This window comes from Primulina tabacum, chromosome 4 (assembly GCF_025594145.1).
Source record: "Primulina tabacum isolate GXHZ01 chromosome 4, ASM2559414v2, whole genome shotgun sequence".
Taxonomy (NCBI): Eukaryota; Viridiplantae; Streptophyta; class Magnoliopsida; order Lamiales; family Gesneriaceae; genus Primulina; species Primulina tabacum.
In genome coordinates this window covers 44,604,194-44,628,626 of record NC_134553.1, presented here as the reverse complement: position 1 = coordinate 44,628,626, position 24,433 = coordinate 44,604,194, and the positions used below count along the sequence as shown (strand labels likewise).

The 24,433-nt window shown below is 35.6% G+C and overlaps 4 protein-coding genes across 7 annotated transcripts; 1 reads left to right on the top strand and 3 right to left on the bottom strand.

The window, feature by feature from the left end:
- Positions 1–1,243: 1,243 nt before the first annotated feature.
- LOC142543373 (vesicle-associated protein 2-2-like) lies at positions 1,244–6,931 on the top strand. 2 transcript variants are annotated; one of them, XM_075650594.1, is made up of 9 exons: positions 1,244–1,471; positions 2,139–2,199; positions 2,636–2,706; positions 2,847–2,928; positions 4,604–4,719; positions 4,827–5,087; positions 5,483–5,713; positions 6,097–6,174; positions 6,652–6,931. In XM_075650594.1, the coding sequence occupies exons 2-9, from the start codon at positions 2,151–2,153 to the stop codon at positions 6,763–6,765; spliced, it is 1,002 nt and encodes a 333-aa protein (XP_075506709.1). In that variant the 5' UTR covers positions 1,244–1,471; positions 2,139–2,150; the 3' UTR covers positions 6,766–6,931. The 2 variants fall into 2 exon arrangements, with proteins under 2 accessions (XP_075506709.1, XP_075506708.1); XM_075650593.1 differs by having other exon boundaries at positions 1,249–1,471; positions 5,477–5,713.
- Positions 6,932–8,520: 1,589 nt separating this feature from the next.
- On the bottom strand, positions 8,521–9,339 carry LOC142543372 (uncharacterized). The gene has a single exon (XM_075650592.1). It carries the CDS (start codon positions 9,262–9,264, stop codon positions 8,698–8,700), a length of 567 nt encoding a protein of 188 aa, XP_075506707.1. The 5' UTR covers positions 9,265–9,339; the 3' UTR covers positions 8,521–8,697.
- Positions 9,340–9,460: 121 nt separating this feature from the next.
- On the bottom strand, positions 9,461–15,485 carry LOC142543371 (sodium/hydrogen exchanger 1-like). 3 transcript variants are annotated; one of them, XM_075650591.1, is made up of 16 exons: positions 15,428–15,485; positions 14,965–15,111; positions 14,258–14,508; positions 13,997–14,115; positions 13,371–13,468; positions 12,519–12,575; positions 12,399–12,445; positions 12,125–12,319; positions 11,983–12,029; positions 11,791–11,857; positions 11,574–11,674; positions 11,361–11,462; positions 11,101–11,239; positions 10,957–11,019; positions 10,697–10,780; positions 9,461–10,346 (listed from the first exon to the last, which is right to left on the bottom strand). In XM_075650591.1, exons 3-16 carry the CDS (start codon positions 14,429–14,431, stop codon positions 9,960–9,962), a joined length of 1,680 nt encoding a protein of 559 aa, XP_075506706.1. In that variant the 5' UTR covers positions 14,432–14,508; positions 14,965–15,111; positions 15,428–15,485; the 3' UTR covers positions 9,461–9,959. The 3 variants fall into 3 exon arrangements, with proteins under 3 accessions (XP_075506706.1, XP_075506705.1, XP_075506704.1); XM_075650590.1 differs by lacking the exon at positions 15,428–15,485 and adding an exon at positions 15,236–15,396; XM_075650589.1 differs by lacking the exon at positions 15,428–15,485 and having other exon boundaries at positions 14,965–15,223.
- A 3,449-nt stretch (positions 15,486–18,934) lies between these two features.
- On the bottom strand, positions 18,935–23,589 carry LOC142543370 (putative serine/threonine-protein kinase At1g54610). Its single transcript, XM_075650588.1, has 7 exons — positions 22,460–23,589; positions 22,080–22,364; positions 21,635–21,952; positions 20,181–20,408; positions 19,959–20,059; positions 19,698–19,815; positions 18,935–19,428 (listed from the first exon to the last, which is right to left on the bottom strand). Exons 1-7 carry the CDS (start codon positions 22,874–22,876, stop codon positions 19,123–19,125), a joined length of 1,773 nt encoding a protein of 590 aa, XP_075506703.1. The 5' UTR covers positions 22,877–23,589; the 3' UTR covers positions 18,935–19,122.
- Positions 23,590–24,433: the final 844 nt, after the last annotated feature.

Here is a 24,433-nt window from a genome sequence, read left to right as displayed (position 1 = left end):
TCATTGTCATTAAAACATTTTCCTATTTCCTAATGTGGTATGTAAATATAGCATGAAATTATTAGGATAATTTATACTAACAATAATATAAGATATCAATTGATTAATGCTTGTTATGATATCATAAATTATGAAGAAATTCAATTTATCGTAGAAATCGAGTCAAATAGATAATTAAACAAAACAAAAATTAATAGTGATATCTCTTGCGCCAAACAATGTTTATTAATTACTAGTTATTATGTACACGCGATGCGTGTGTACAATTTTTTTATTATTATCGATGGACTAAAGTGTAATTTGATAATTTATGGAGTGACTAAATTGATATTTGAATTGTTGAAATAACAAAAATAAAAAATAAAAGTGTGTGTTGAAATTTAAAAAAAACAAACAAAATAACAAAAAACAAAAGTGTAATATTAATATCACATAAGGGTAAAATTGGAAGAAAAAGTTGGTATTCTCCTAGTAGTTACTATCATGTGCTCAATCTTAATAAAATAGAATAGAAGAATATATATTATTATTATTTGAGAGACACAATAAATTAATTAAAATTGAATTTTTTCGTGACTATTATGAAATATCAATTGCATGTTTAATTCTGCGTAGTAACTTCTATTGTGATATGATTTCATGAATTTATTTGAATGAAATGGGCCAACTAGATTAATATTTAAAATGTAAAGTAATCTTTTATTATAAAATGTAATATTTTTTTTATGAATAAAATCGATTTGTTGATTCGAAAATCCCAAATCAAAGGTTAGCTCTTCACATCTCATCAGATTTGACCCCCTTTCATTCATTTATATATTATATTTTTCAAAATAATTTGAATACACTTAATTTAATTTTCTTAAGAGTAGATCTCTTGTTAGTTATCCGTGAGACGAGTCAGCGCTACTGATATTCACAATAAAAAAATAATACTCTTAGTATAAAAAGTAGTATTTTTTCATAGATGACCCAAATAAGATATATGTCTCACAAATACGACTCGTGGACCGTCTCACACAAGTTTTTGCCTTTTCTTAATACAAGATTCATATCAGACAGTTTCACATATTTTCAATCTAACTCAATTCATGAAAAAATATTATTATTCATGATAGTTATAGATCAGATCGACTCAATAAACATATGAACCTAATTAATTTCTTTTTCTGAACAAATTAATGTAATTAGCAGTTAAATAAAATTCGGTGGGGTGTTGAGCTTCACAGTTGCACGTTGATGTCACGTAGCTTGTACTCCTTCTTCACCCACCGAAAGGCTAACCTTTGCGGTCATTTTCTAATAGCGTGAATTTTCAGATCACCAACTTTTTCTGGTCTTCTCTCTGCTCCAATTCCTCAGTCGTCATCTACGCCAATGCCAGTTGCATTTCAAATTTCAGTTTGAATTTGAGTTCGGATTGCTGAAAATTATTCTCCAATTCGAGGTTCGTGAAGTATATCAGCACCTGGTGAGTTTCGTCTTTCGTGATTCTCTCTCATTTTGTTTGTGGATGTTTGTGTATGGTGCGAGTGCTGTTCATTCGAAGAGGATTGATTTTGTGCTGTGATCGCGATTTTTGTGCGTCGTGCATCTGGTGTGCTGGTGCTTGTTACTTTGTGGACTTTGATGTTGCTTGATTCAGTTTCGGTTCTGAGTCGTTTTAACTTTGAATCTACTGTTGAAATGGATTTTTTTTTTGAGTCTCCGTACTTGTTTTTGGTGTCTATGAAGTTACGGTACACGGAGATATGCGCACCTTTTTGGCTGGTTGGAATTGGATAGTTGGATAATGAAGTGCATTAAAAGTCTGGCACTTGGGAATGGAAGAATATTTAAAAAATTTATGAATTAATGGGACGCTCTTTACTTAGAATTAGTTTTCGTTATAAATTTAATTAGTCACGAGTATCTTCAACAAATTCCTTGCAATTTCGAGAAAATTTATATGTCAAAAAACATGTTTTTTTATTTCGGTTCTTTCTATTGAAATCAAAAGTTTGATGGTTTTTACACAATGATTCAATTTACTTACATTCTAAACTATATATTCTTTCAACAAGTTTAAGGAAATGGATTATCATGGAGTTTTCTTATTCTTGCTTTATTAAGTTTTATTCAGTTTATTTTTTTTTCAGGTGAAAAGAATTATGAAAACTCAGCTTGTAGAGATTTTGCCTCGGGAAATTAAATTCATATGTAAGTTTGCAAATGCTTGATGATATGGATTGGATAGTTATAGCACAATTGCTGTTTCGCGTGTTCGTTTTCCCTTTAATTTGTTGCTCTCATCTACATGTTTCAAAGCAAGGTGGTAAACTATAAATTTCACGACAACTTATTAGTTGCTGCATTACTTTGATTAAAATTAAAGTGTTAAGAAATCTGATATTGATGTTAAAGAAAGTAAATTACATTAATCGAGATATCAAGCTTATGTTCTTCATGTTGAAAGCAGGAACCCTTCTTTGTACCGATATGATTAGTAATTACGCTTTCTTCATTTCACTGGACTGACTTTTTTCTCTGAGAAATTTGCTAACTGATTTATATCCTGCTTCTCCATTTCAATTTTTCTATGCATTTGATGTACATTCAAAATGGTTGCTGGTCTGATGCTCCGTTGTCTCTTTAGTTGAGGTGAAGAAACAGAGTTCGTCTACTGTTCACCTTACCAATGTCACCGAACAGTATGTAGCTTTCAAGGTTAGGTGTTTTCTGATCCTGTTATTGTATCCTATCTTTATGAAACTCAGACATCGTTTTTATGATTTTTTTCTTTCGATGTGATTATAAATCCTTTTTAATTAGATATAAATAAAAATGGCTGAATGATCGCATTACAGGTGAAGACAACATCACCTAAGAAGTACTGTGTGCGACCTAATGTCGGTATAATCAAGCCAAAATCTACATGTGATTTCGTAGGTACTTTAGTTTGCCTTATTCATATTTCACATTCATTATTTTTGATCTTTTGTGTCGTGGACTGGGGGATGGGTGGTATAAAGGCTCTATTCTATGTTCATCGGCGATGATTTATATGCACAAGTTATTTAGTTGCTGTAAGAAACTTAAGTTCATTTGAGAATAAGTATTTCTCTTCAAAATAAGGAGTAGTTAAGAAGAAAAACTCTGCTTATTCGGGTGTGGCTTTACCTGAATTTAATGGTGGTAGCATTGTTAGTAATTCATATAAGCTTGACATATCTGTAAAATAATTTTATATATGTACCGAAGAGAATCCAACACAATACATTGGATATTGTAAACTGTGCTTGAGCTGAAGTATCTACAGTTTACCCAACGACACATGTTGATTCTTTACATGGACAGTGGTCTTCAACTTATACGGAATCTTTACAGGAAGTTTGATCTGAAGTAATCTACAGTATGGCGACCTACTCTGACTTTTTTCCTAATCAGTGGCAGAGGTGTCGATCCTTATTTCATGCTGTAGGCGGTAGGTATATCTAGACTGAGCCAACCCGAGGTTTTATTGATAGGGAAGGTTTATATAACTGATTCTAGTGTTTTAGATTAAGCATGCATGAGTGAGAGTAGCACCGAGATGAGTGACATCCTAGGAAGTTCTCGTGCGTCAAGTTGTTGGCGTTGGGCCACTTGATCTGGTTGGTTAGGTGAGTCGTAAAAGAGTGACACCAGATTTTAACTGGTGATACTATCTCTGCTGGGAACATGGCCGGCGGTTGAGAAAATGTGATATTGATATCTAAGGGATATTAGACAAAACTAGCAGATAGACACGCATCATCTCGGACTCATGGGCCTAACAACATCCATTAGTACTGAAGTAGGTGCACTCTACGCTGTCACGGATATAAGGAAATAAAATTGCACATTGACTAACAACTATAGCTTTTGGCCTAGTGATATGCGTTTGATCCTAACAATTGGTATCAAAGCGTGGTCACGAGTTCAAGTATCCCAAGAAGCATATTTCTATACTTCTTGAGGGGAATGTTGTGTTAAACGTGCGTGAGTGAGAGTAGTACTGCGTCGAATTTTCTCCTGGGAAGTTCTCATGCGTCAAGCTGTGTGCATTACGGCATTTAATCTGATTGACTACGTGGACTGTAAAAAAGTGATATCAAATCTTAATAGGTAATACTGCTAATTTTTAAAAGAGTGATATGGGCCGACAGTAGAGTGATAGGGCTGACAGTAGAGAAAATGTAAGGCTAATTTTTAAGGAATATGAGACAACACCACAGATAGACAGCACCATCCCGGACTCATGGATCTAACAACTCGATCCATTAGCACCCAAGTAGGTGCACTCACAAATATAAGGAAATAAAGTTGTGTATTGACTAACATGTATAGCTTTTGGCCTGACAGTAAGCACTTTATCCTAACAAAGAGTATCACAAAATTATTTTCGAACAATTCATCACACAAGACTTTTAATGTGGGAATCTGGACATGAAGAATATAAGATGGGCGCATGTGAACTTTTTCTGCATTTAAACATGGAGAAAATAAACCATGGAATTATTGTTATCTTGGCTTTTTTGATATACTGCGACGGTTTTTCAGCTCAGTTTTTGGGTAGTTTTTGACATGTACATCTCTAATGCAGTCACAATGCAAGCTCAAAAAACAGCTCCTCTTGAGTTGCAATGCAAGGACAAATTTCTGATTCAGAGCACAGTGGTGCCATTTGGCACAACGGAAGAGGGGATTACATCTGACATGGTACCATTTTCCAGTAGTTTCTCGTTCTCTGTTGCTTTACATGTCAGAGTATTGGTGGAAAATGACGGGTCATCATGGCTATTTTGCCATTCTTTTTATTCTTGCAGTTTGCAAAAGATAGTGAACATCATATCGAAGAGACGAAGATCCGGGTTGTTCTTACTAGTGCACCCAATTCACCCGGCAAGCTACCAGTTCATGGAATTCTCAAGCAAGAAGAATCTCATGAGAGTTTTTTGCCAGAAGAACCCCATTCACCTGTTCTGCTGCCAGTTAATGGAATTTCTAAGCAAGAGCCATATACTGACCAGTCAGTACAAGTGGCTAAATTGCAGTCTGGAGTTGAAAATTTTCCACCTCCTAATATGGTGAGACATTTCGACATTGCTTTTTTCATGGATGATTAATGACAATTACAGGCTAAGGTGCACTATCCTTTTAGGGTCAAGCATTTTTTACAGTAGTGAAACATAATTATTTTGATGATTTTGCAGTTCCTGCTGTATTAAATATGAACTTGAAAACAATAAAATGCACTTGTCTCTTGGCACCTTGTACCATCTCTTAAAATGTTCTTATATCAGTCAATTCCTGTGAATTATGGCCTTTCTTTCATGGGCATAAATTATTTCTTTTATTTGCCTGAAAACTCAACTTCAAAATTTTATAGCATGTTTTTTAGCAGGACAGGTTGGTAATTAAATCAAAGAGTGTTACCCCATTAACCTCATCAAAGTATGAATTATTTGTCCCTTAGGTGCAGTCAATTAAGAAAGGGGATGCAACCAAGATTGTTAATAACCTGGAAGAGTCTATATCACCGAAGATTAAGGACAGTGTGAAGTCAGTTCCTGCCAAGAGTGATGAGTTCTACCCTGATAAGAATGACGAATCAAAGCAGGCTAAAGACGTGGAAGCAATGGAGTTCAAGCTAACAACAAATATCAAGGAGTTACAGTCGAAGATTAGTTCCTTGGATTCAAAGCTAGTTGAGGTTAGTACTTAATCAGGTAATGTTGAAATTTGAGGGTCATGTCCTTTGGATGTGCGGATGGTTCATTCGTGGGAACTTTGTGGTAAAGGAGCATCGTCTTACATACTAGATACTCGGTACATACTAGATACTTGAGACAATATTTATTTTATTTTCTAAAATATATATTTTTTAAAATTCAAATTTTAGTAATTAGTAATATGATTAACTTAAGGTACATTCCTGATATGAAATATGTGATTTAACTTGAATAAGTTATGAATAACGGTTAAATATTCTGGTTTTACTAAATTCACACATCCAAGTATAATGGATGGAGACTAAATTAATGTTCGATGAGTGGATCTTTGAAATGGGAGTGGTAACATTTTTTTTTTTTACAGGCTGAAAGCACCATTATGAAGCTAAAAGGAGAAAAGATTAATACCATTTGTGAGACGGAAACCCTAAGGCAAGAATTGGTTGGTGAATCTAATACTCTATTCCGTCTCTTCACATCTTCCTTCTAGTTTTGTTTAGTCTGCCCCTAATTTCCGTCATGACTGAACAGTAAATGAAACTATCTAATGTTTATCCTCATTATCGTCATCATAAATCACATTGGTCTATTGTGTTTTTAGATACCAACACACACATGACTATGGACCGGAAAGATGTCCTGGTCAATTTTGTTTTTTTGGGGAAAATATTTCGCATAAGTTTGAATCTTTTCATTAAAGGGGGCTGTTTTTTGCCGACTTCGCAATATAAACCATGACAGAACATAGAGAGATTGCTTCTCATTCTCCTATGGATAAGATGGCCATTCTGCATGGGTTTAGACCGAGAATGTATGATTATTAACTATACAGCATCGGGATTGTCGTCAGGAGGATTTCATAGCCTACGTCCTTCTTGTTTTAGTAACTTTGCTTTCTGGTATTTTTTCCTTCTCGCAGGCAACGTCAAGGGGAAAGAGTGGTGGAAGAAAAGTTCAAGTTGGTTTCCCACCACTATTTGTATGCATGATATCTCTGATTAGTCTGATGATAGGCTTCTTGTTTCGAGCTTAGCAGGATATATTTTTTTTGCACTGGCATTGGTCTAGATATCGATTTATTTGATTTTACCAGGTCGAGGGGTGTGATTTTGTGAGACACTTGTTAATAATTTTAGTTGAAACTTTGAATATGGATATGTAAAGAACTGATTTTATCGAATGAAAGAAGGAAAATGTCATGTGTTGGGTAAATGTCACTCTGTTAAAAGCATGAAATAAATGATGACATGCCATTACAAAATATGGGAATAGAATTATGAAAGATCCATTTGGGGTTCTTCAAAAAGCTAGCCGGGAGAAAACCGATCATCTCCCCGCTCAACCACACCCTCATGGCTGAACTTCAAACCGCAGTGAGACCAAAAATCTTGCTACTACGCTAACTATATTCCAAATAATTATCGAGATTATGGACTTGCAACTAATTCTACCTCAAAAGCCTCTCAAGGACATTTAATACAACTTTTTTATGTCATGAATGAATAATTAGAGCGTGAATTTTAAATTGTGATAACTAATACAATTCAATCCAACCAACGTGAACATCTACACATCTCCTTCACACCAGTAATGAACAATTGGAATGTGAAGTTTAAGTCGGGACATCTAACACACTCCGTCACATACTAGCCAGTAATAAACAATTAAAGCGTGAAGTTTAAGTTAGAACATTTAATTGGAGCGTGAAGTTTAAGTGGGTATCATAGCGTGCAGTTTCAATGGGTAATCGATATAGGACAGTCCAATATATAATGGTGAACCTGACTCTGATACTATGTTGAAATTATGGATTTGCGTCTAACTTCATCCCAAAAGTTAGCTCAAGGTGGAGATGATTGTTTAAGTCTATATATACAACTCCTTAGAACTTAATCCGATCAATGTGAGACATCTAACAAGAATAAGATCTATGGAAAAATTCCAAAGATTATGTGCAATATAGGGCAAACTCAAGGCAGAAAAACTCTACTTGCGATTCCTAATACTATTGTGCTTCTCCTTGCAAAAGATGCACACTTTGTTCAACTCCAAAACGCAACCATTATTTTGGCTGCCAATTTAACCGTCAGCCCACAAACAAATTTTCTCGGTAAATAGTTTCATATTTCAATCAACTCTTCAAGACATAATAATCACATAATCGCTTCTTTCCCTACTTTTTATACTAATCATGAGTATTTTATTTCTTCTTTTTTTTTTATAAAGAAATCATTACAATTTTCAAAATTTACATCTCAGTACTATCTCAGAATCATTTTGAAATGCTTTTGTCGGAACTTTTGACGTCACCGTTATATCCTTCGAGATATCCATTTATGACATATACCTCGTCTGTTTTCAGCAGCAGAACCCTCAACAACGTGAGCTTTTGTTTGAAAACAAACCCTTTTATCATGTGATGGACAACCATTTTTTCACCATGTAGCACACCGGTGGAGCATATTCATTTCCTTGTTTTAATAGTCGTATTATACAAAACGGCGTTATTTCGTATACAGGTATAGAAAGTAAAATCTGACGCATTCATCCTAATACAGTGGAACTAAAATTTCCAGATTCAAACTCATATTTCATGTTATATGTCAAAAGAAAACACATCTGAAACTACCGAGTGAAAAATTCTCGGTAGAAAATGACGCCAAAGGGGGGAAAGCTTTAAAAAATTCACTCACAACTTTAATCACCAGAGATTATATCATTACTTGTTTCATATTTTCACCCGCTGCTCAAGATTTTTACCATTCTCAAGATCATCAACACATAAAGATAACATAAAAATATGTAAATATTCCCACATAAAGATGGATTCTGATTAACATTCAATTCCAGTAAGTCTCGTTACATTCAAAAGCCAAATCAAATTACATGCTATTACTAAAAATTTGATCCCTCAATCGAACAATATTCTAAGAACACCCCACAACTTCCTTCTAGACATGCCACCTTAAAGATCATCCTCCATCCTCAAATACTCCCCAATATCGGCATGCCTATGCACCACAATCCCATTAGGATCCATCTTCCGGCAATCCACCGTGCTCTTCGCCGCATCACCGAATCCCAATGGCACATCCGCCATGGAGAACACCACCACCCCATCATTCACCTGAATATTCTCCGTAATCCTCCCTACCCCGCCTTTCAACACACTGTTCCCGTAGAGAAAACTCATTTCAGAAGTGGGTTTCAACCAAACCTTGTGCTTTGCATTCGCAGCCAAAAGATTCAAGCTTTGGACCGTGAGATGAAATTTCCCCACTTTGGTGAATTTACCGATCTGGGTTCCAAGGGAGATTAACTTTTCACGCTTGATATTGGTGGCACGCCTGACCAGAGATTCGGATACATAGTACACCCGGGCTTTTTGGAGGCGGAAGCAGTATCGGCCGGGGTTTGAGTCCGGTCCTTCGTGCGATTGATTGTCTAAAACGATGTTTTTGAGGTTTCCACCGACGAATTTGTGGAGTTTGTTGAAGACTTGGGTGGTTTCCTTCTCGTCCAGTGGTCTCATCGTGCTCTGCTTCTCTCAGTTAGTTCACCGTTCCTGATTTGCGAGGGTTTTAAGGATTCTAGGGTTTTGGTGGTCCACAAAAATTAACGACAAATGGGCTTCTGAGGATACGAAAAATGGGCTTACGTTGGCCTTTTCAATGTCAAATTCAGTTCCGGCCCCAATTGAATTTTGGGCCGTGGGTCATCATGTTATTGACACCAATTCATTTTCAAAATATTTTAATAGTATTAGATTTTACATATTGCAAGTTCTTGTCATTTTCAAAAGACTAGCAATTCTTATGAAATCATTATTGTGATGTCAGGAAACAATGAAGCAATAGCTGCATGAAATGGCAATCGACATCCCCAAAACCCCACATTCCATACGTCTAAACCTAGCAAGATTCTTGACAATATATCAACACATAAATTTAGAATAATCTTAGACATGAGATTTAACTTCAGTTATTTTTGCTTGGAAAAAATTATTCCCCGAGTTGGAGTTCTTCAAGAAACTAGCAGGGAGAGAACCAATAAGCTCCCCACTCTCTGAGTCCGCAACACCTTCGCCGCTAAACTTCAAACTAACATCCCACTACGAGACCAAGTATTGCGATCTAGGCAAACTATATACCAAATAATAACTACTCTAGCAAAAAGCCAAAGCTGAATATGTGCAAAACCAGACAAACTCAATGCAGAAAAATATCCCTACTGTTGAGGTTCTGCTTGGGAAAGATGCGCACTTTGTTCGGTAGGTGAGCCTGGAGCATACGGAACGAAACCACGGCCACCGAAAACAGGACGCATGAAAGCATCATCGAATTTTCTCCAGTAGTAGTGGACAGTACGATGAGGGGTCCTCAGTAGCATCTTCAAACTGTTTGGATGGAGAAGTGTTCTTGGGCCACCTTCACGAGCTCCAAAACAAGTTTGCCCATTTTCGGCGAATAGTTCCGCTTCAGAATCCTGGTACTCGCCGAGAAGTGGGACCATGAAGGATTTCGGGGTGAGTTGCTCTGAAGAAATCATTCTGCTTAGATGATTTGACGGGGGCATCAATAGTCTCACTAGAGGCTTTGTCATCAAACCAAATACCTGCATGGTGTGTAGATGTTAAAGAATGTTTTTGGTAGCTAGTCAAGTAAAGAAATGATAGTGCCGAAATAGTAATTTCAATTGAAGCGAGTCATGAAAAATGAGATAAAGATAGACTATAAAGTTTTTTAATCTAAAATTGGATAGTGGATTTGCGTTAAATATTGATTCGTAATATATCATACTCAGTTATCATAAGATGCCAAGGAAAATGAAGAGAAATCTAAAAAAGTGCAGACATTCAAGTACTTATTTATTCTTTCTTCTATCTTGGCCGAATGGCTACCTATTAAACAGGCCAGCCTAGCAAAAGTCTAGCTCAATGTTAATAGAAGAGTAAAAGGTCTTACCACATTGCTGAAAAGCACCACCGTTATGGTACTTGTAATCAAGATAGCATTCCCCTGCAACTGGGTGTGACCTGCTCGAGTAAACTGCATGCGAAAAAATAATTAATTAGGTGTGCAAATTTTTGGAATACATATCCACTACTACCCATTATTTCTTATATTTGCAAGGAGGCGGCAATAGAAAATTTCCATGTAGCATATTGATTTGAAGACCGTTCCTGTTCCTGTTCCCGATTTAGTAGATAGAGCTGAAATTTTACCTGGTTGTAAGCGAGGGCCATGGAAACAGCACCTCGCATAAGACCGGCCCACCATATAGTAACCTGAAAGGCAAAATTAGCAAATAGATTTGCCTTGTGAATGAATGTATTGTACGCTAGAAGCAATAATTACTAAGTTCGTACCTGCTGCTTGAAATCAATTCTCTCATTTGGAGACTTCTTGGACAAATTAGACAGGAAAGATAAGGGGAAAACAAAGGCTGCTCTTCCGATCAAAGTTAATCCCAGTAGGGTTGCACTAACATAAATTGAAGTTTTAGGGCTGAAAAAGGAAGGAAAATGATAATGAACTCTGTTAATAATAGATAAAATCCAAATGATATAGTATATATCGTGATGATGTTACAATGAGGTGCATCTACACACACGCACACACCCCATACCTGTGGCTTACAAATCTCCATTTCTCGATGTCTAGAGCATCCATGCCAACATAAAGAAATATGAATATCTCTGCAACAAATGAAAGCGTTGCGAATGTGTGCCTGAAAAAGGATTGGAGATATATACATAATGCATCAATAAGAAAGGTAATTGTTACCGAGTAAAAGTAAACAACTTTTCACAAGGTTTTCAACTGTAAGGAAATATCATACTTGGTGGTAATTCTCGAGTTCTCGGTCACATTGTGCCAGGTGTAATGCGACATCACGATTCCGCAAAAGAATACAGTGAGGATGCCACTTAAATAGAATAACTGCAAATAAACTTGGGTCAGAAAATGATTTCACGCTTACAATTCAAGAAGGGATACAACTTATTTCAATCACAGACAAAATGCCAACTTCAAAAGACTTTTGTCTAAACACTTACTTCAGCCAACATGTATGAAAGGTAAGCCATAAGCATCATGATGGCAACCTCACGATCAGTGGAATGACTGTAGTTGAGCAGATAATCAGGCGTGAAGAACAGATAACACTATTTGTGGAGGTTTTAGGAATGCCAGCAATATCAGTTCACAAGTGATTTGTACAAGATGTTACACAAGTAAGGGACACGCACCTTCCTAAATAGAGCTTCTTAATGACGAATGCGCTAAGCAATCCAGTCTGCGGCAGAAGACAACTGTTAAGATCAAATAATTCAGAGTAACCTAGATAAATGATCCGGGGAGAGAGATAGAGAGATAGAGGGAGAGCCATACAATAACTCCCAAGACAGTGCTGGTGGTAAATAAATAAGTAAAGTTCCCAATTAGCTCCAACGCTACACTAGCATTAATATTAGACAGGTCAAAGTTCTGGACTGCGTTAAAAAGCACCACAGATGTTGCATCATTCACAACACCTTCCCCAAATACCAAACTGTACAGCAATGGTGTCTCATCCTGATTTAACACCTGCAGCAATGGATGTATTGCATTAGGCCAGAAGAAAATACCTCAGATCATCACACTGGGGACAGGCTGGTAAGGATACCTGCAATGTGCAAACTGAATCCGTCGCAGCGAAAATTGCTCCGATTGCTGGAAATAAGCAGATATTGTTAGAAACGGAGGAAACATGTATTGCACCCGTGGGAAAAGGAGAGAGGGCTACCAAGATAATCTCCAATTCCAAGACCAAGATCCATTTTCTGGAAGAAGACAATAGCGCCTGCCAAAAGAATTAAGAGATGTAGGAAACAATCAAACAACACAATAATTTATACTCCACAAACGAGAATAACCTTTTAGGCAATTTTATAATCCAAAATTTGTGTGATGGCTAGTCGTCTTATTTTTTCTGCCTCTTACTTGTTTTCCCTAGAAAAAATTTATTCCCAAGTTTTGGAAACAAGTATCACTTAAGTGAGCACAAGCAATAATACAAGTAAACCATGCTAGAGTAAATTGGTCCTCATGCAATAAGAAATAGTATATTGTGCTGAGGTGGCATTGCATTAAGAATCTAAAATTAGGAGGAACAATAATAATGGAAGATCAGCAGCAATTGAAAATTGAAATATAATGACATGTATATCCAACAGTATCGTGTTTTTACTGCATGCACTTTCTCTCAATCGAGAAATGTCTTCATCAAAACCATTTAAAAGGAGATACGGCATGACAACAAACTCAACCATAGAATATGAAAGTTTTAAGAGCATATTCTGCAATTGTAGCTATGTAAACTCTACTTCAAACCGGACTATTTTTAAAAATGGCAAAAGAAAAAAGGGACAAAGCCTAGTAAAGTCAAGCTAGAAGGGCATGGGATGGGATAGTAAACAAAGGGACAAAGCCTAGTAAAATCAGCATGCTTAATTTTTCTCATTGAAAAGGTTCAGCTCTGCACTTACAAGTATAAAAGAGAGGATGATGGAGGAATGGTAAGAGGCGTTAATATTTCCTTTTTAGCAATAATAGATTTCATTGACTGCATAAACTACAATAAATTATAAAACTGTACCTAACGATATGACGATGAAGGATACCAAGGTGCCTAGTGCTCCAAACATCATTATAGTCATGAAATTGCGAAAGAACTGTTTCTTCTTGACCTGAAACCTGATTACAGATTGAGGAAACAGAATGAAACTCGAGAAGACCACATTTAACAAATCTTTAAAGGTCTCTTAAACCATGTTGGACAGATTGGACGTTGATGAAATAGGGTCTTTATCAATTTTTACGTAAAAGATATGCCAAAATAATAACTCAGTTCAGCCTTCCCATGCAATGCTCTCGGTTGAAGATTTCGATCACGAAAGTATCATCCAGATACAACAATAAAGCCTTGTTTGGTCGGTTTCTCGAGTTCAACTCCAGAGCCCAACCATTAATTGGTTACAATTTCAAATGTCTCGCCCATACAAAATTTTTACTCTATAAAACATAATAGTCATGCAATTATTTCTCTCTCGCTATATATTTTTCCTACTAATCATTAAGCTATTTTACTCTTTCCATATAGTCATTACACCAGAGCTCTATCAAATACCACATCGACTTTCAAAATAACACCATCTCAAAATCCATTTAATTATCGTGTTGTATTTTGACATCAGAATGTTGAGTTCAAAACGTCTTCCTTACCCGGCATTAAAAATAATTGGTGGGAGCAGATAGAAGAAGAAGAGGTCCTCGCTGAAAACCAAAAGGTGCGAGCTCTTCCCTCCACTTATAAGTAGAATAAAAACTCCAGTGCATACACCCTGATTATTTAAATAAGTATTAATAATTTCAAATGCGAATGCACAAGCCAATATAAAGAATAATACCATTGCCCAAATCAAATATCTTCAGCATCAAACGTGCTAAGCAAAGCATCACCTGTAAACTCTGTCTAATACTTACTATTACGAGTGCAGTGATAGACTCATTCATCCAACGACTTTCCTCCAACAGATGACCAATCACTATACATCCGCACAAGAGTGTGACAAATAAGGAAATCGAAACCACCGAAGTGTGGTCAGATGATGACAAAATACCCCTGGTCTCTACCATAGTTCCCGATTCAAACCCCATTTCATGCGATTGATGATTGAAGGTATATATGCTCCAGATATTTTTCTTAGATGATTCAGCTTACAGTCAAATTATCCCTGCAAGGTAAAACAATACCCACATTTAATAATCACAGTAACTAATAAAAGCTCCCACTTTCACATGCACATTTCACAAATACATTGCATGTCTATAAGTCAAAACACAAATTCCGACAAGTGACGCAGTAAGTAGAGAAAGACGTGCAAATTTAAATCCATCAAGATGAGCGAACTGGAGATAAAGTAAACCCAAGCATGCTCGTTTGTTTCGTCATAACCTTGTCAACCTTTACGCATATAAATTCAAATAAAAGCAACATGGCCAAAATAAACAAGAAGGAAAGAAATTCAAATGAAAAAACGAAAACGCATAAAAACAAAAACTTCCTCCATGTTTTGCATCATCAAAACAAAATCATGATCAAGGAAAATACAGAATCGAACAACGAACATTAAACCATACGAAAAAAAACTATTTTCAGAATTACTTCGTCAACAGCACGGCAACATTACCTCTTAATTCTCAGGTTTCGAATTCCCGATGCAGCCTTAATCACCAAAAAATGCTTTCCCGAAATCCCTCTCGGAAAAGCACCTTTTCCTCTCCTAAACAAATTCTTCAAAGGACGAAAAATCCAGACCTGCTAAAATAATAATAACCTGAAAATATACAAACGCAGTCAACACTGAATTGAATCCGTCCTCTTATAATCTCTTAACAGAAATACAGAAACAAACAAAAAAAACAAATCAAGCACTGAAATGGAAGATATTTGAGACGAACTTGAAGCATGAAAACGGTTCGAATCTGCGTGCAATAATATCCAACAATACGCTTAGAAAATCACGGGATTCAAGCTGGAACGAAGATTTATAACTGTGTGTTGTATGTGAGGGGGGAAGTTGACACGAAACGAAGAATCCGTGAATCAAAATACGAGTTTTTATATGTGCGAAACGTGGAGATAATAATCACCGTTGATCGAAGAAACGATCGCCTGAAACTGTTGATGGCCGTTGATTTTATTTTGGGCCGAAGCGGAAGGGGATGGGTGCAGTTATGTGAATATATTATTGATGTTGGTGTCATCTTTAATTTTTTTAATTTTTGAGGGGGTGTTTACAAAAAATATTGAGACTTATTTTGATAAATTGAGTATCTATGATAAAAATGTTAAAAATCTAATAATTATATTCAGTCATTTTGTGTAAGTGTCTTGTGAAACTGTCTGATAGGCATATATTCGTGACATACTAAGTCTCTTATGAGGCTATGACCAGAAAAAGTATTCAAACCTAACGTAAAGGCTGAAGAAGCTTTAAAAACTCATATTCATCAAAGATGTTGGCTCGATACAACTTAAACTTTGACCACACATCGCTTAACTCCAGCTGATAATCATTTAATATATCTAAAATTAGAAAGTATATTGTGAGAATGTATCACATATATTTATCCGTGAGATGATGTATAAAAAAAATCGTGTTTTTTGCTTGAAGAAGGAACGGCTTGACGAAAAACTTAGTATTGGAAGAACCGATCCTACCGTCAGAGCGTCGAATGCTCAACCACTAATCAGTTCGCTCTACTGGTAGTCGTGGGATTTAGCCATTGAGCCAGAGTCGGTCCAGTTGTGATATTTGTTATGACCCTTGATATCAATGAATATTTCTGCAACATATATATTTGTTGAGATATCGATTTTCTCGTGTCCAAATCGCAGCGGAAGTTTAAAAAATTTTATTTTGACTTTCAAAATATTTGGACACTCATATGGTTTAAATTAAATATAAACATACAAAGGATGTTAGTATATATTTTTAGTGAACAATCTTCACTTGGCTCCAACTACTCCGGTATAAGCGGACGTAGCTCTTGTTGTAAATTCCTACGAACTTTCTTCAAGTCTCCTTCTTCAATCTTCGAATCAGGTCCACGAACGGATTACTAGTTCTTTTTCTAACTTGAATTAGAAATTATAGAATATATTTTACGTAGAGATAGAACACGAAGATGAAATCGACTCAATACTATTTATTAGCATTGGCCGAATTTTTCTTGCATATAAGAAAAGGGATTTCAAGAGCTTAGAATTTTTCTTGCAAAATTCCAAAAGTTTCGAATAAATCTTGTGCCAAAAAAATAATCAATTCTTATTATTTCTTTAATCCATCATTAACTTAATTAATCTAATTAATTAAGTTAACTAAAGATTCTAAAATCCATGCCCAAATCATAGCCAAATCTCGATTTTTAATACATATATCTTTTCAAGAATATAATGCATTAATTTATTTTGCTTTGTGTGCAAGTTACTAAAATCATGGTATCATTAATATTTTCATATTATATAAATCAATACTATATTTTATAAAAACTAAATGAGCTATATTTTAACTCAATTAAAATATAATTTAATTATTAAAGCCCATTTGAACTTTAATAAACTAGCATGATGAGCTTATACTCTTACAAGCCGATGATCCATGCTCACATTACATTAATCTCATCATAATCCCGATTGATAATCAAATATCATCGATGCGACAATTTCAACTTGTTCGTTATTATGATTCACACTTTAATTTCGAGATCACCAATGTCTAAATAAGTCAGGTACACCTCTTTGACTGTTTTAGCAGTCATGCTCTCAAAATTTCTATAAGCTTTTATAAACTTTATTTTTAAGCTTATCGATTGATTATATCAAACTTATTTCTTATAAATTCAACTCATTGAATTTATTATCTCAATGGGAACAAATAAACAAGTGCTTGTGTGACCCTCGATGGTTTAGGGACACAGCTAGTCGTTGGTTCACAACTCTTTGTGATTAAGGACAATTTCTTTTATTCGAGGCTTACCCTAATTTGCCAACATTTCATGCAGCAACATTTGATCATGAGAATGTCAAAAACCATTTTCTGATTAAATCCATCGAATCATGGTAAGAGCGTCTAGTAGCATCGCCTCATGATTCCCTATGTATAACTGATAGTGCCTACAAGAACCAGTCGATTATGATTAACGTACAGTACGATCCCTTCATCTCATATATCCTGATCGAATCTCCAACCATTGGTTCATCGAGGGTTGCATATTAATTTGATAGCTATGTGATACAATCATGAAATATTCATAGTGTCATCGCATGTACAACTAGGGAACTCTTTCCCTAATGTACATCTCACACTCTGGTCAGAGATTTCATGCACTACTATTTTGTTAGATCACATAGGATATCCACACCCGTAGGTGAGCAGTGAATCCCCGACTACAATAGACTGACTCCTACACATTTCGCAATTGCACCCAACATCGCCACCTTGTGACCCCCGCGGAGTTGGTAAACGAGTCAAAGCACAATCCTAGTATGTAGAGCTTCAGTGTTGTCCCGAGTCGTAAGGACTAATAATGTACAATCATAACCACAGAATTTTTCCTCTCGATGAATGATAACCACTTGGAAAGTCCGATGGAAGGTTGTTCAGTACAATCATCATATAATTACACATCTGCATGATTGGACATCTCTATGCCCTTACCATTAAATACGATACGCAACATCACATATGCTAGTCTCAAGCGGCTTTTATCCTTATTTTAGGCGACTGAATCGACTAGGAACAAATTTAGAATATACAGTGATTACAAATGAGTTTCAAGATCGAATTACGATTCATTTGTATTAAAGTATCTTTATCTATGCTGATTGCATGTGTATACAGATAAAGCAAAATGAAACCATAAAAAATTTAAATTATATTAAAATAAAGATTTTACACTTAAGTCAATAAATTCCCTGGTCAACCGTTGGTTTGCAAGACATCTACTCTAACAACATTAACGGCAAGGTTATACATATTAGTAGGAATGAAAAAAGCCCTGTGAAACACGCTCCAGCCAAAAAAAAAATGGTTTCAGGTAGAATCAATCTCATTCAAATTGCATATAAAACTAGACCTTCGTCAATAAAAAGAAGACAACATTTACGCTAGGTTTGGAATAATTAAAAATAGGATTTGGAATTGGATTTGAATTCCATGGATTTAGAATTTCATTGTGTTGTTTGACAAATTTTTTTAATAATGGAAAAAAATTCATTTCTGAGACATCAAATTACGTTTTTAGTATTAAGGATAATCGATGATCATAAGAAAAAAAAAATCTACATAATTTTTAAAATATATAAATATTTTCAAAATAATTTTGTCAGCTGCACGATAAAATGTGTGAATTAAACGTAGTGTTTTTTAAGAAAACAATATTTTAATTATTTTTAAATTCATGAAATTTTTTTATTTTTGTTAAAATTCCATTTAGTTATATCAAATTCCACTTAATATCAATCGCGTTTTAAAATTTCATCATACCAAACACTCAAAATGAGATTTCTAATATCAAATTACATGAAATCTATGGAACCAAACATACTTAAAAGCTTCAACAATGCATAAAAAAGGAACTAAAAAAAAACCATAAAAAAGTTCACCGGGATCCAAAAAATTCATATCAACAAGAAATAGCAGTAATTTTTTTTTAAAAAAAATAGAGAAATAAATTAACCTCTCAAAAGTGTACGTTTCCGGCTCAGATATCACACACAAAACTGCAATACCTGCACTTTCATGTGTTGATCTGATGATATATGTACGTAACATAACTCTATATTACACGGTATCTTTCTCCTTACTTCGGATATAATTCTTATCCTTTCGATAATCCTTCTTCGAGGGCTTCAACTTTCTTCTCGGAGCACCAACACCTGCTGGATCAGCCAATGGACCGGACCATGTCTGAATCGGATCTTTTGAGTAGGAGAAGTTCATGGAACTGAAGGGTACATCAGGAGGATCAAAGGTTGGATCGACATGATGTGACGATCCTGAAGGAAAACCAAGCCCCCCATCTTGGTGGGGAGGAGGGAATTTTTCGCTTTTGCTCTTCGCGTTTGAATGAGTAATGAGTCGCCGTCTCTGTTTCATTCGGTTCAAAGAAATTGTAAACAAAAGACAATACAATTTCACATGACAATGACATAGTTAAAAATCGATTCATAAATATATTAGTATCAGAAGCACACACAAAAATAGTTGCCAAGTCACAGCTCTGTGGTGGAAGATTTAGATGTTTTGAAATAAGGTGAAGGGCAAAAAAACTTGTAAATAAGAGATACACTAGTTAGGATGAAATTATGCATATCTAAAGAGGGGGAGAGAGATGTGTTGCACATTAAATGACCTACATCAATATTGGTTTGAAGCTCGGCATTGGCTTCAGGAGCAGCCATTGGCCGCATCCCTCGTTCACGAACACGGGCTTTCTTCCCACCATCGACATGAGCTTTACCGGTAGCTCTTAACCTATGACCGCATAACTCATATCAGATGCTTAACATAAAACAGATCTTAAATTAGCTCATCCGCCTAACAGTAAGAATGCAAAATATGTTGATGTATAAACGCACAAACTTTCTCCATTAGAAATAAAAAAATGTTCTGTAAACCTTCGAGATTCTTCATCACGACGCTTGGCATCAATTTCCTTACTTGGTGGATACTTTGGAAGGCTAGAAGGATCATATGCATAAGGTTTGGTTAAGAAGAACTGTACAAGTACAAAAAAGGATAGCCAATAATCAATTTGAATTATATTCTAAAGGTTATTTTCTTTATTGGACCGAAAACCAGTGTAACAAAAGATTGACAACAGAAGAAAGAGAGCTCACTTCACTCTCGAGTGCAGCTGTAGCCGTTTGACGTTCACTTGGATCAATGGAAAGTAAAGTATCGATTAAAGGCAATGAAGATTGGGGGAAATCCTTAAAAGTCTCCTTTATGCATCTTTTATAGGATTGTTGAGGTTTAAATATGGTTGCATGAGGAAGCCTCGACTTCTTCCAGTATTCTTCAGATGGAGAGCCGCATAGCTTGAAAATCCTGTGCAGTTGTTCCACCTGAGCAACATGTACGCATTCATTCGATAATGGATATAAAGCTGGCGGTTGTATAATACACAAACGTAAGTTGAAACATATCTTACATCTTAGAGACTAAAAACACAAAACTTCAAGCTAAGCTATTGCAGTGTTGTTGTATATGCACGGAACTGGGACAATGGGTAGGACAACTGGACAAATCAGTAGATTACTTCTGAGATACTCACAAATTACGATAACATGTAGACACCTGGTGGGATTGTGGAGCATCTAGACTCAAGCCCATTGAACCAAACAATCAATTATCGGGATTAACACATCTTTCACTAGATTTTTTCCCATACAGTCTGCCTAAAGCTAACAATTTGTGATGGATTTCTCTGCTGGCTATTACCCGTCCACATTATAATCTAACAGAAATTGCATGCCTTTACCACTGATTTTATCGAAAAAGAAGCTGTGATAAACCAAGACACATACTAGAGAGCATATTGTTTCATATGCGCTGAGGTTCTAAAAAACAGGAAGCATGATGAAACGTCCCAGTCAAGCTTAAGTTCTACAAGTTCAAGCGGGTTTAGTACAAGATTTATTGTAAAAAAACAGTTTTAGTTTTTACCATAATTTTGATTATCAAGTCAATCTTTAAACAACACACAAATATACAAAATTAAAGAAAAAATTCATAAATTTTCAAATTCTGAAAAACATAAGTCTCAAATTAACAAATAATAATAGTTTTAATTGTCTAACTCTTTACTCTTCATCTATCTCATCTTCCATGTTGTCCAATGCAAATTCAGGTTTTATTTCAGTGTCTATAAGTTTTTTTGTTCAAAATTTTATATTATCAATATTTATTATTTTAAAACTTAAAAGTTACCTTTCATTAAAATGGATAACTTCAAATTTTATTTAAAACGCTTATGTTTTTTCGCGCTTAATTCTGTCAACCTTAGACTGACCGTTATTTTCTTGCTTCCTCCAAATGGAAGCTTTTTATTTACACTTCATGCTTAATCGTGCTTTTTAAAACACTCCTCCATTACGAAATTTCCAGTTAAATGCAAAAGGCAAACCAATCAATTTCTCATGAACACGGCCATTTACGAAGGCGATCAAGAAAATTAAGAGCGAAAACTGTGATACTCTACCTACCATGAACATAATATGATCTTAAGTAGTACGTTAGATAAAAAATAAATGGTTACAAATGAAATATATTTAGCTGCTACAAAATGTACCTCTGTCCTCCCAGTCATGATGGGCTTTGCAGCAAATAGCTCAGCTAAAATGCAACCGGCACTCCACAAGTCCACCCCTACACCATACTCCGTGGCACCAAGAAGAAGCTCTGGTGGCCTGTACCAAAGAGTAACCACACGACTCGTCATTGGCTGCCTGTTATTAGGGTCAAAAGTCGAAGCCAATCCAAAATCAGCGATCTTGAGAACTCCTCCATCATCAATAAGGAGATTCGACCCCTTGATATCTCGGTGCAACACATGCCGGTTGTGGCAATGCTCAAGTCCAGACAATAACTGACGCACATAGCATTTCACCTACAACAATCATAATAAGATTAAAAAAAAAGACTTGCAGGATCAACTCCAACACTAAAATCCAATCAATAGAAACACAGAAAAGACCGTCGAGTAGAAACGAAGAAAAATGAAAATAAGATCCAACCTGTGGCTCTGTAAACTTGATTCCAGGGCTCGAAGCAAGGCCAGCCAAATCATGTTCCATGTAATCGAAAACCAAGTACAAACTACATGACATTCTTGATGTCACCAATCCTTGCAATTTCACGACATTTGGATGATCCAAGCGTCGCAAAATCAAAATCTCCCTGGCCATAAACCTCACACTCTCAGGCTCCAGATTGTCGAATCTAACCTTCTTCAATGCAACGATCTTCCCTGATATGGCATCTCTAGCTTTATACACATTACTATAAGTACCTTGTCCAATCTAAACACAACAATCGAGAACATAAAACACACAAAACATGAGAACATAATAAACTAGCAAACTCAAATGTGGTAGTATCACCAGCAAACTCTTACCTTATCTATTTTTTCAAACGAATCAGCACGTCGAGGAGTCCATCCATTGATAGCCTCTCCTGCCACAGCAGAGAGCCAAGATGGCCATCCAGCAGCCACTTGCTCACCCTGGATGTGCTTAGGGGGATTACTTAATCTAGGATTTGGCCTAGACCTCCTCCTCTCACCATTTTGCCGTCGCCTGCTTCTCTCTTTCCGCTCTTCCTCCATCGTATCCTCGCCATTCTGAACTTCACCGCTGCAGCTGCCTCCTCTTTCTTCCTCAGATTTACTTACTGGGTCAACAACTACTTTCTCTCTCCTCCCAGAAGGCACAGACAGATCTTTATCTCCTCCCTTACCTCTCCTCTTTCCAGCTACAACCTCGCCACTTGGCTGCCCAGAAGATGAAATCTCTCTCCCAAAAACACACCCCATATCTCGAGAACCCTAAAACTCATTTGTCACCACATCACACTCCTGTATCTCACCCAGAACCCACCAAAATAACACCAACCAAACAATCAAACTCTAAAGCACACATTCAAACTTTTAAATCAGATCAATCCGATACTCTCCACTCAAACCACTAGAGGGCCACAAGATTATTCGAATTTAAGCAACTAAACCAAATGGGCTGTGATTAATCAATCAAATAAACACTTAGAAGTGTACATAACAAGCAAAATTAAACAAAGCAATAATCTCGCAGGTTGCAGCACAGAGGAAAAATCGTAGTTTTCCCCCCCAAAAAGCAGAGTGGCAATAATAATACAGCTAAAGCCCACGATTTATGGAAGTCGAATACGATAAGCTAACTAGCCAATATACCTCCAAAAAGCAAAAACAATAGTATACTGATCAAAACATTAGTAATGACGATTTCTTTGCCCGATAGTTGTGCTCTTTTTCCAAGTGGGAATGGAAAAAAATCAGACAGTAAATTAAAGCTTGCAAAGTTGAATTCCCACTTTCCACTTTGGTCAAATATGGGAAAATATTGAAATTAATGTCAAGAATCGAGTGGAAAAACGATCAAGATTCAAGCTATTCAGATCTGCGTGTTTCCAGTATGTGATTGATCCGTAATAATTACGCTCAAGAATTAAAATATGTAGAGAGGAAAAGACTACATTAAGAGATGGAGAGAGTGTTGAATCTTAAGTCAAAAAGAGTTTCCTTTTTAGTTGTTTTTTATTTATTTTTATATAATTTGGATATTATTTTATTTGGGGGTTGTTGTTCCTATGTTTTGACTATATTATAAAAAATATTAGGGGATATTAATGTATATATATAGGCAGGGAAAAAGGAATGGATAATTTTTTTGTCTACAATAGCACACCATGGTTTCTGAACCTAATTGTTTGTTAAACTATTAAAATTTGTACATAATGAATAAAATATAAAAAAATGTTATTTTTAAAATTATAAATATATATAAAAAATCATCAGTTAATATATATATATATATATATATATATATATTCAAAATTTATCTTATAAATAATTAAGAATGATAATATATGCAGCAGACTGTTCGTCTGTCTTAAAATTTAATTGAAGTGTAGCGATGTATAGTTAATGTAATGTCTTGATTTGAAGATGATTTCAACTATATCAAAATGAATTTTTTCAGCGTGTTTATATCTTTACTTACATGAACTTCAGAAAACTTCCCAAAGTGTGTGTCGTTCTCTTAAAATTGGTTCAAGTCAAGGACGCGTATTTTTAAAGTTTTTAAAATTATGGACACGAGAAAAAAAAAAGAAGACAAGTCTTATTAATATGAATAATTTTTTTTAAGTTTCTCACTTTGGTATGTGTATCACCACTAAGCTTCTCTCAAGTTCGGAAAAAGTTGGTTTGAACTTGGTGTTGATTTCGCCTTTCAAACATAAGTTAGATTCAAGTTTGAATATTGTTTTGTTACCTTCTAATACATGACCCTTTTTTACATGGTAAAAACGGTCTCATGGGTCATATTTTGTGAGA

Excerpts from the sequence above, each read along its gene's own strand:
- LOC142543373 (XM_075650593.1), top strand. The coding sequence starts at position 2,151 with ATGAAAACTCAGCTTGTAGAGATTTTGCCTCGGGAAATTAAATTCATA. Across the intron at positions 2,707-2,846 it reads AACAGTATGTAGCTTTCAAG|GTGAAGACAACATCACCTAA; the intron begins GTTAGGTGTTTT and ends ATCGCATTACAG. Across the intron at positions 5,088-5,476 it reads ATTTTCCACCTCCTAATATG|GTGCAGTCAATTAAGAAAGG; the intron begins GTGAGACATTTC and ends TTTGTCCCTTAG.
- LOC142543372 (XM_075650592.1), bottom strand. The coding sequence starts at position 9,264 with ATGAGACCACTGGACGAGAAGGAAACCACCCAAGTCTTCAACAAACTC.
- LOC142543371 (XM_075650591.1), bottom strand. The coding sequence starts at position 14,431 with ATGGGGTTTGAATCGGGAACTATGGTAGAGACCAGGGGTATTTTGTCA. Across the intron at positions 11,675-11,790 it reads TTTCATACATGTTGGCTGAA|TTATTCTATTTAAGTGGCAT; the intron begins GTAAGTGTTTAG and ends GTTTATTTGCAG. Across the intron at positions 10,781-10,956 it reads TGGCCCTCGCTTACAACCAG|TTTACTCGAGCAGGTCACAC; the intron begins GTAAAATTTCAG and ends TTTCGCATGCAG.
- LOC142543370 (XM_075650588.1), bottom strand. The coding sequence starts at position 22,876 with ATGGGGTGTGTTTTTGGGAGAGAGATTTCATCTTCTGGGCAGCCAAGT. Across the intron at positions 22,365-22,459 it reads CGTTTGAAAAAATAGATAAG|ATTGGACAAGGTACTTATAG; the intron begins GTAAGAGTTTGC and ends TGTTGTGTTTAG. Across the intron at positions 21,953-22,079 it reads TCAAGTTTACAGAGCCACAG|GTGAAATGCTATGTGCGTCA; the intron begins GTTGGATCTTAT and ends TGATTGTTGTAG.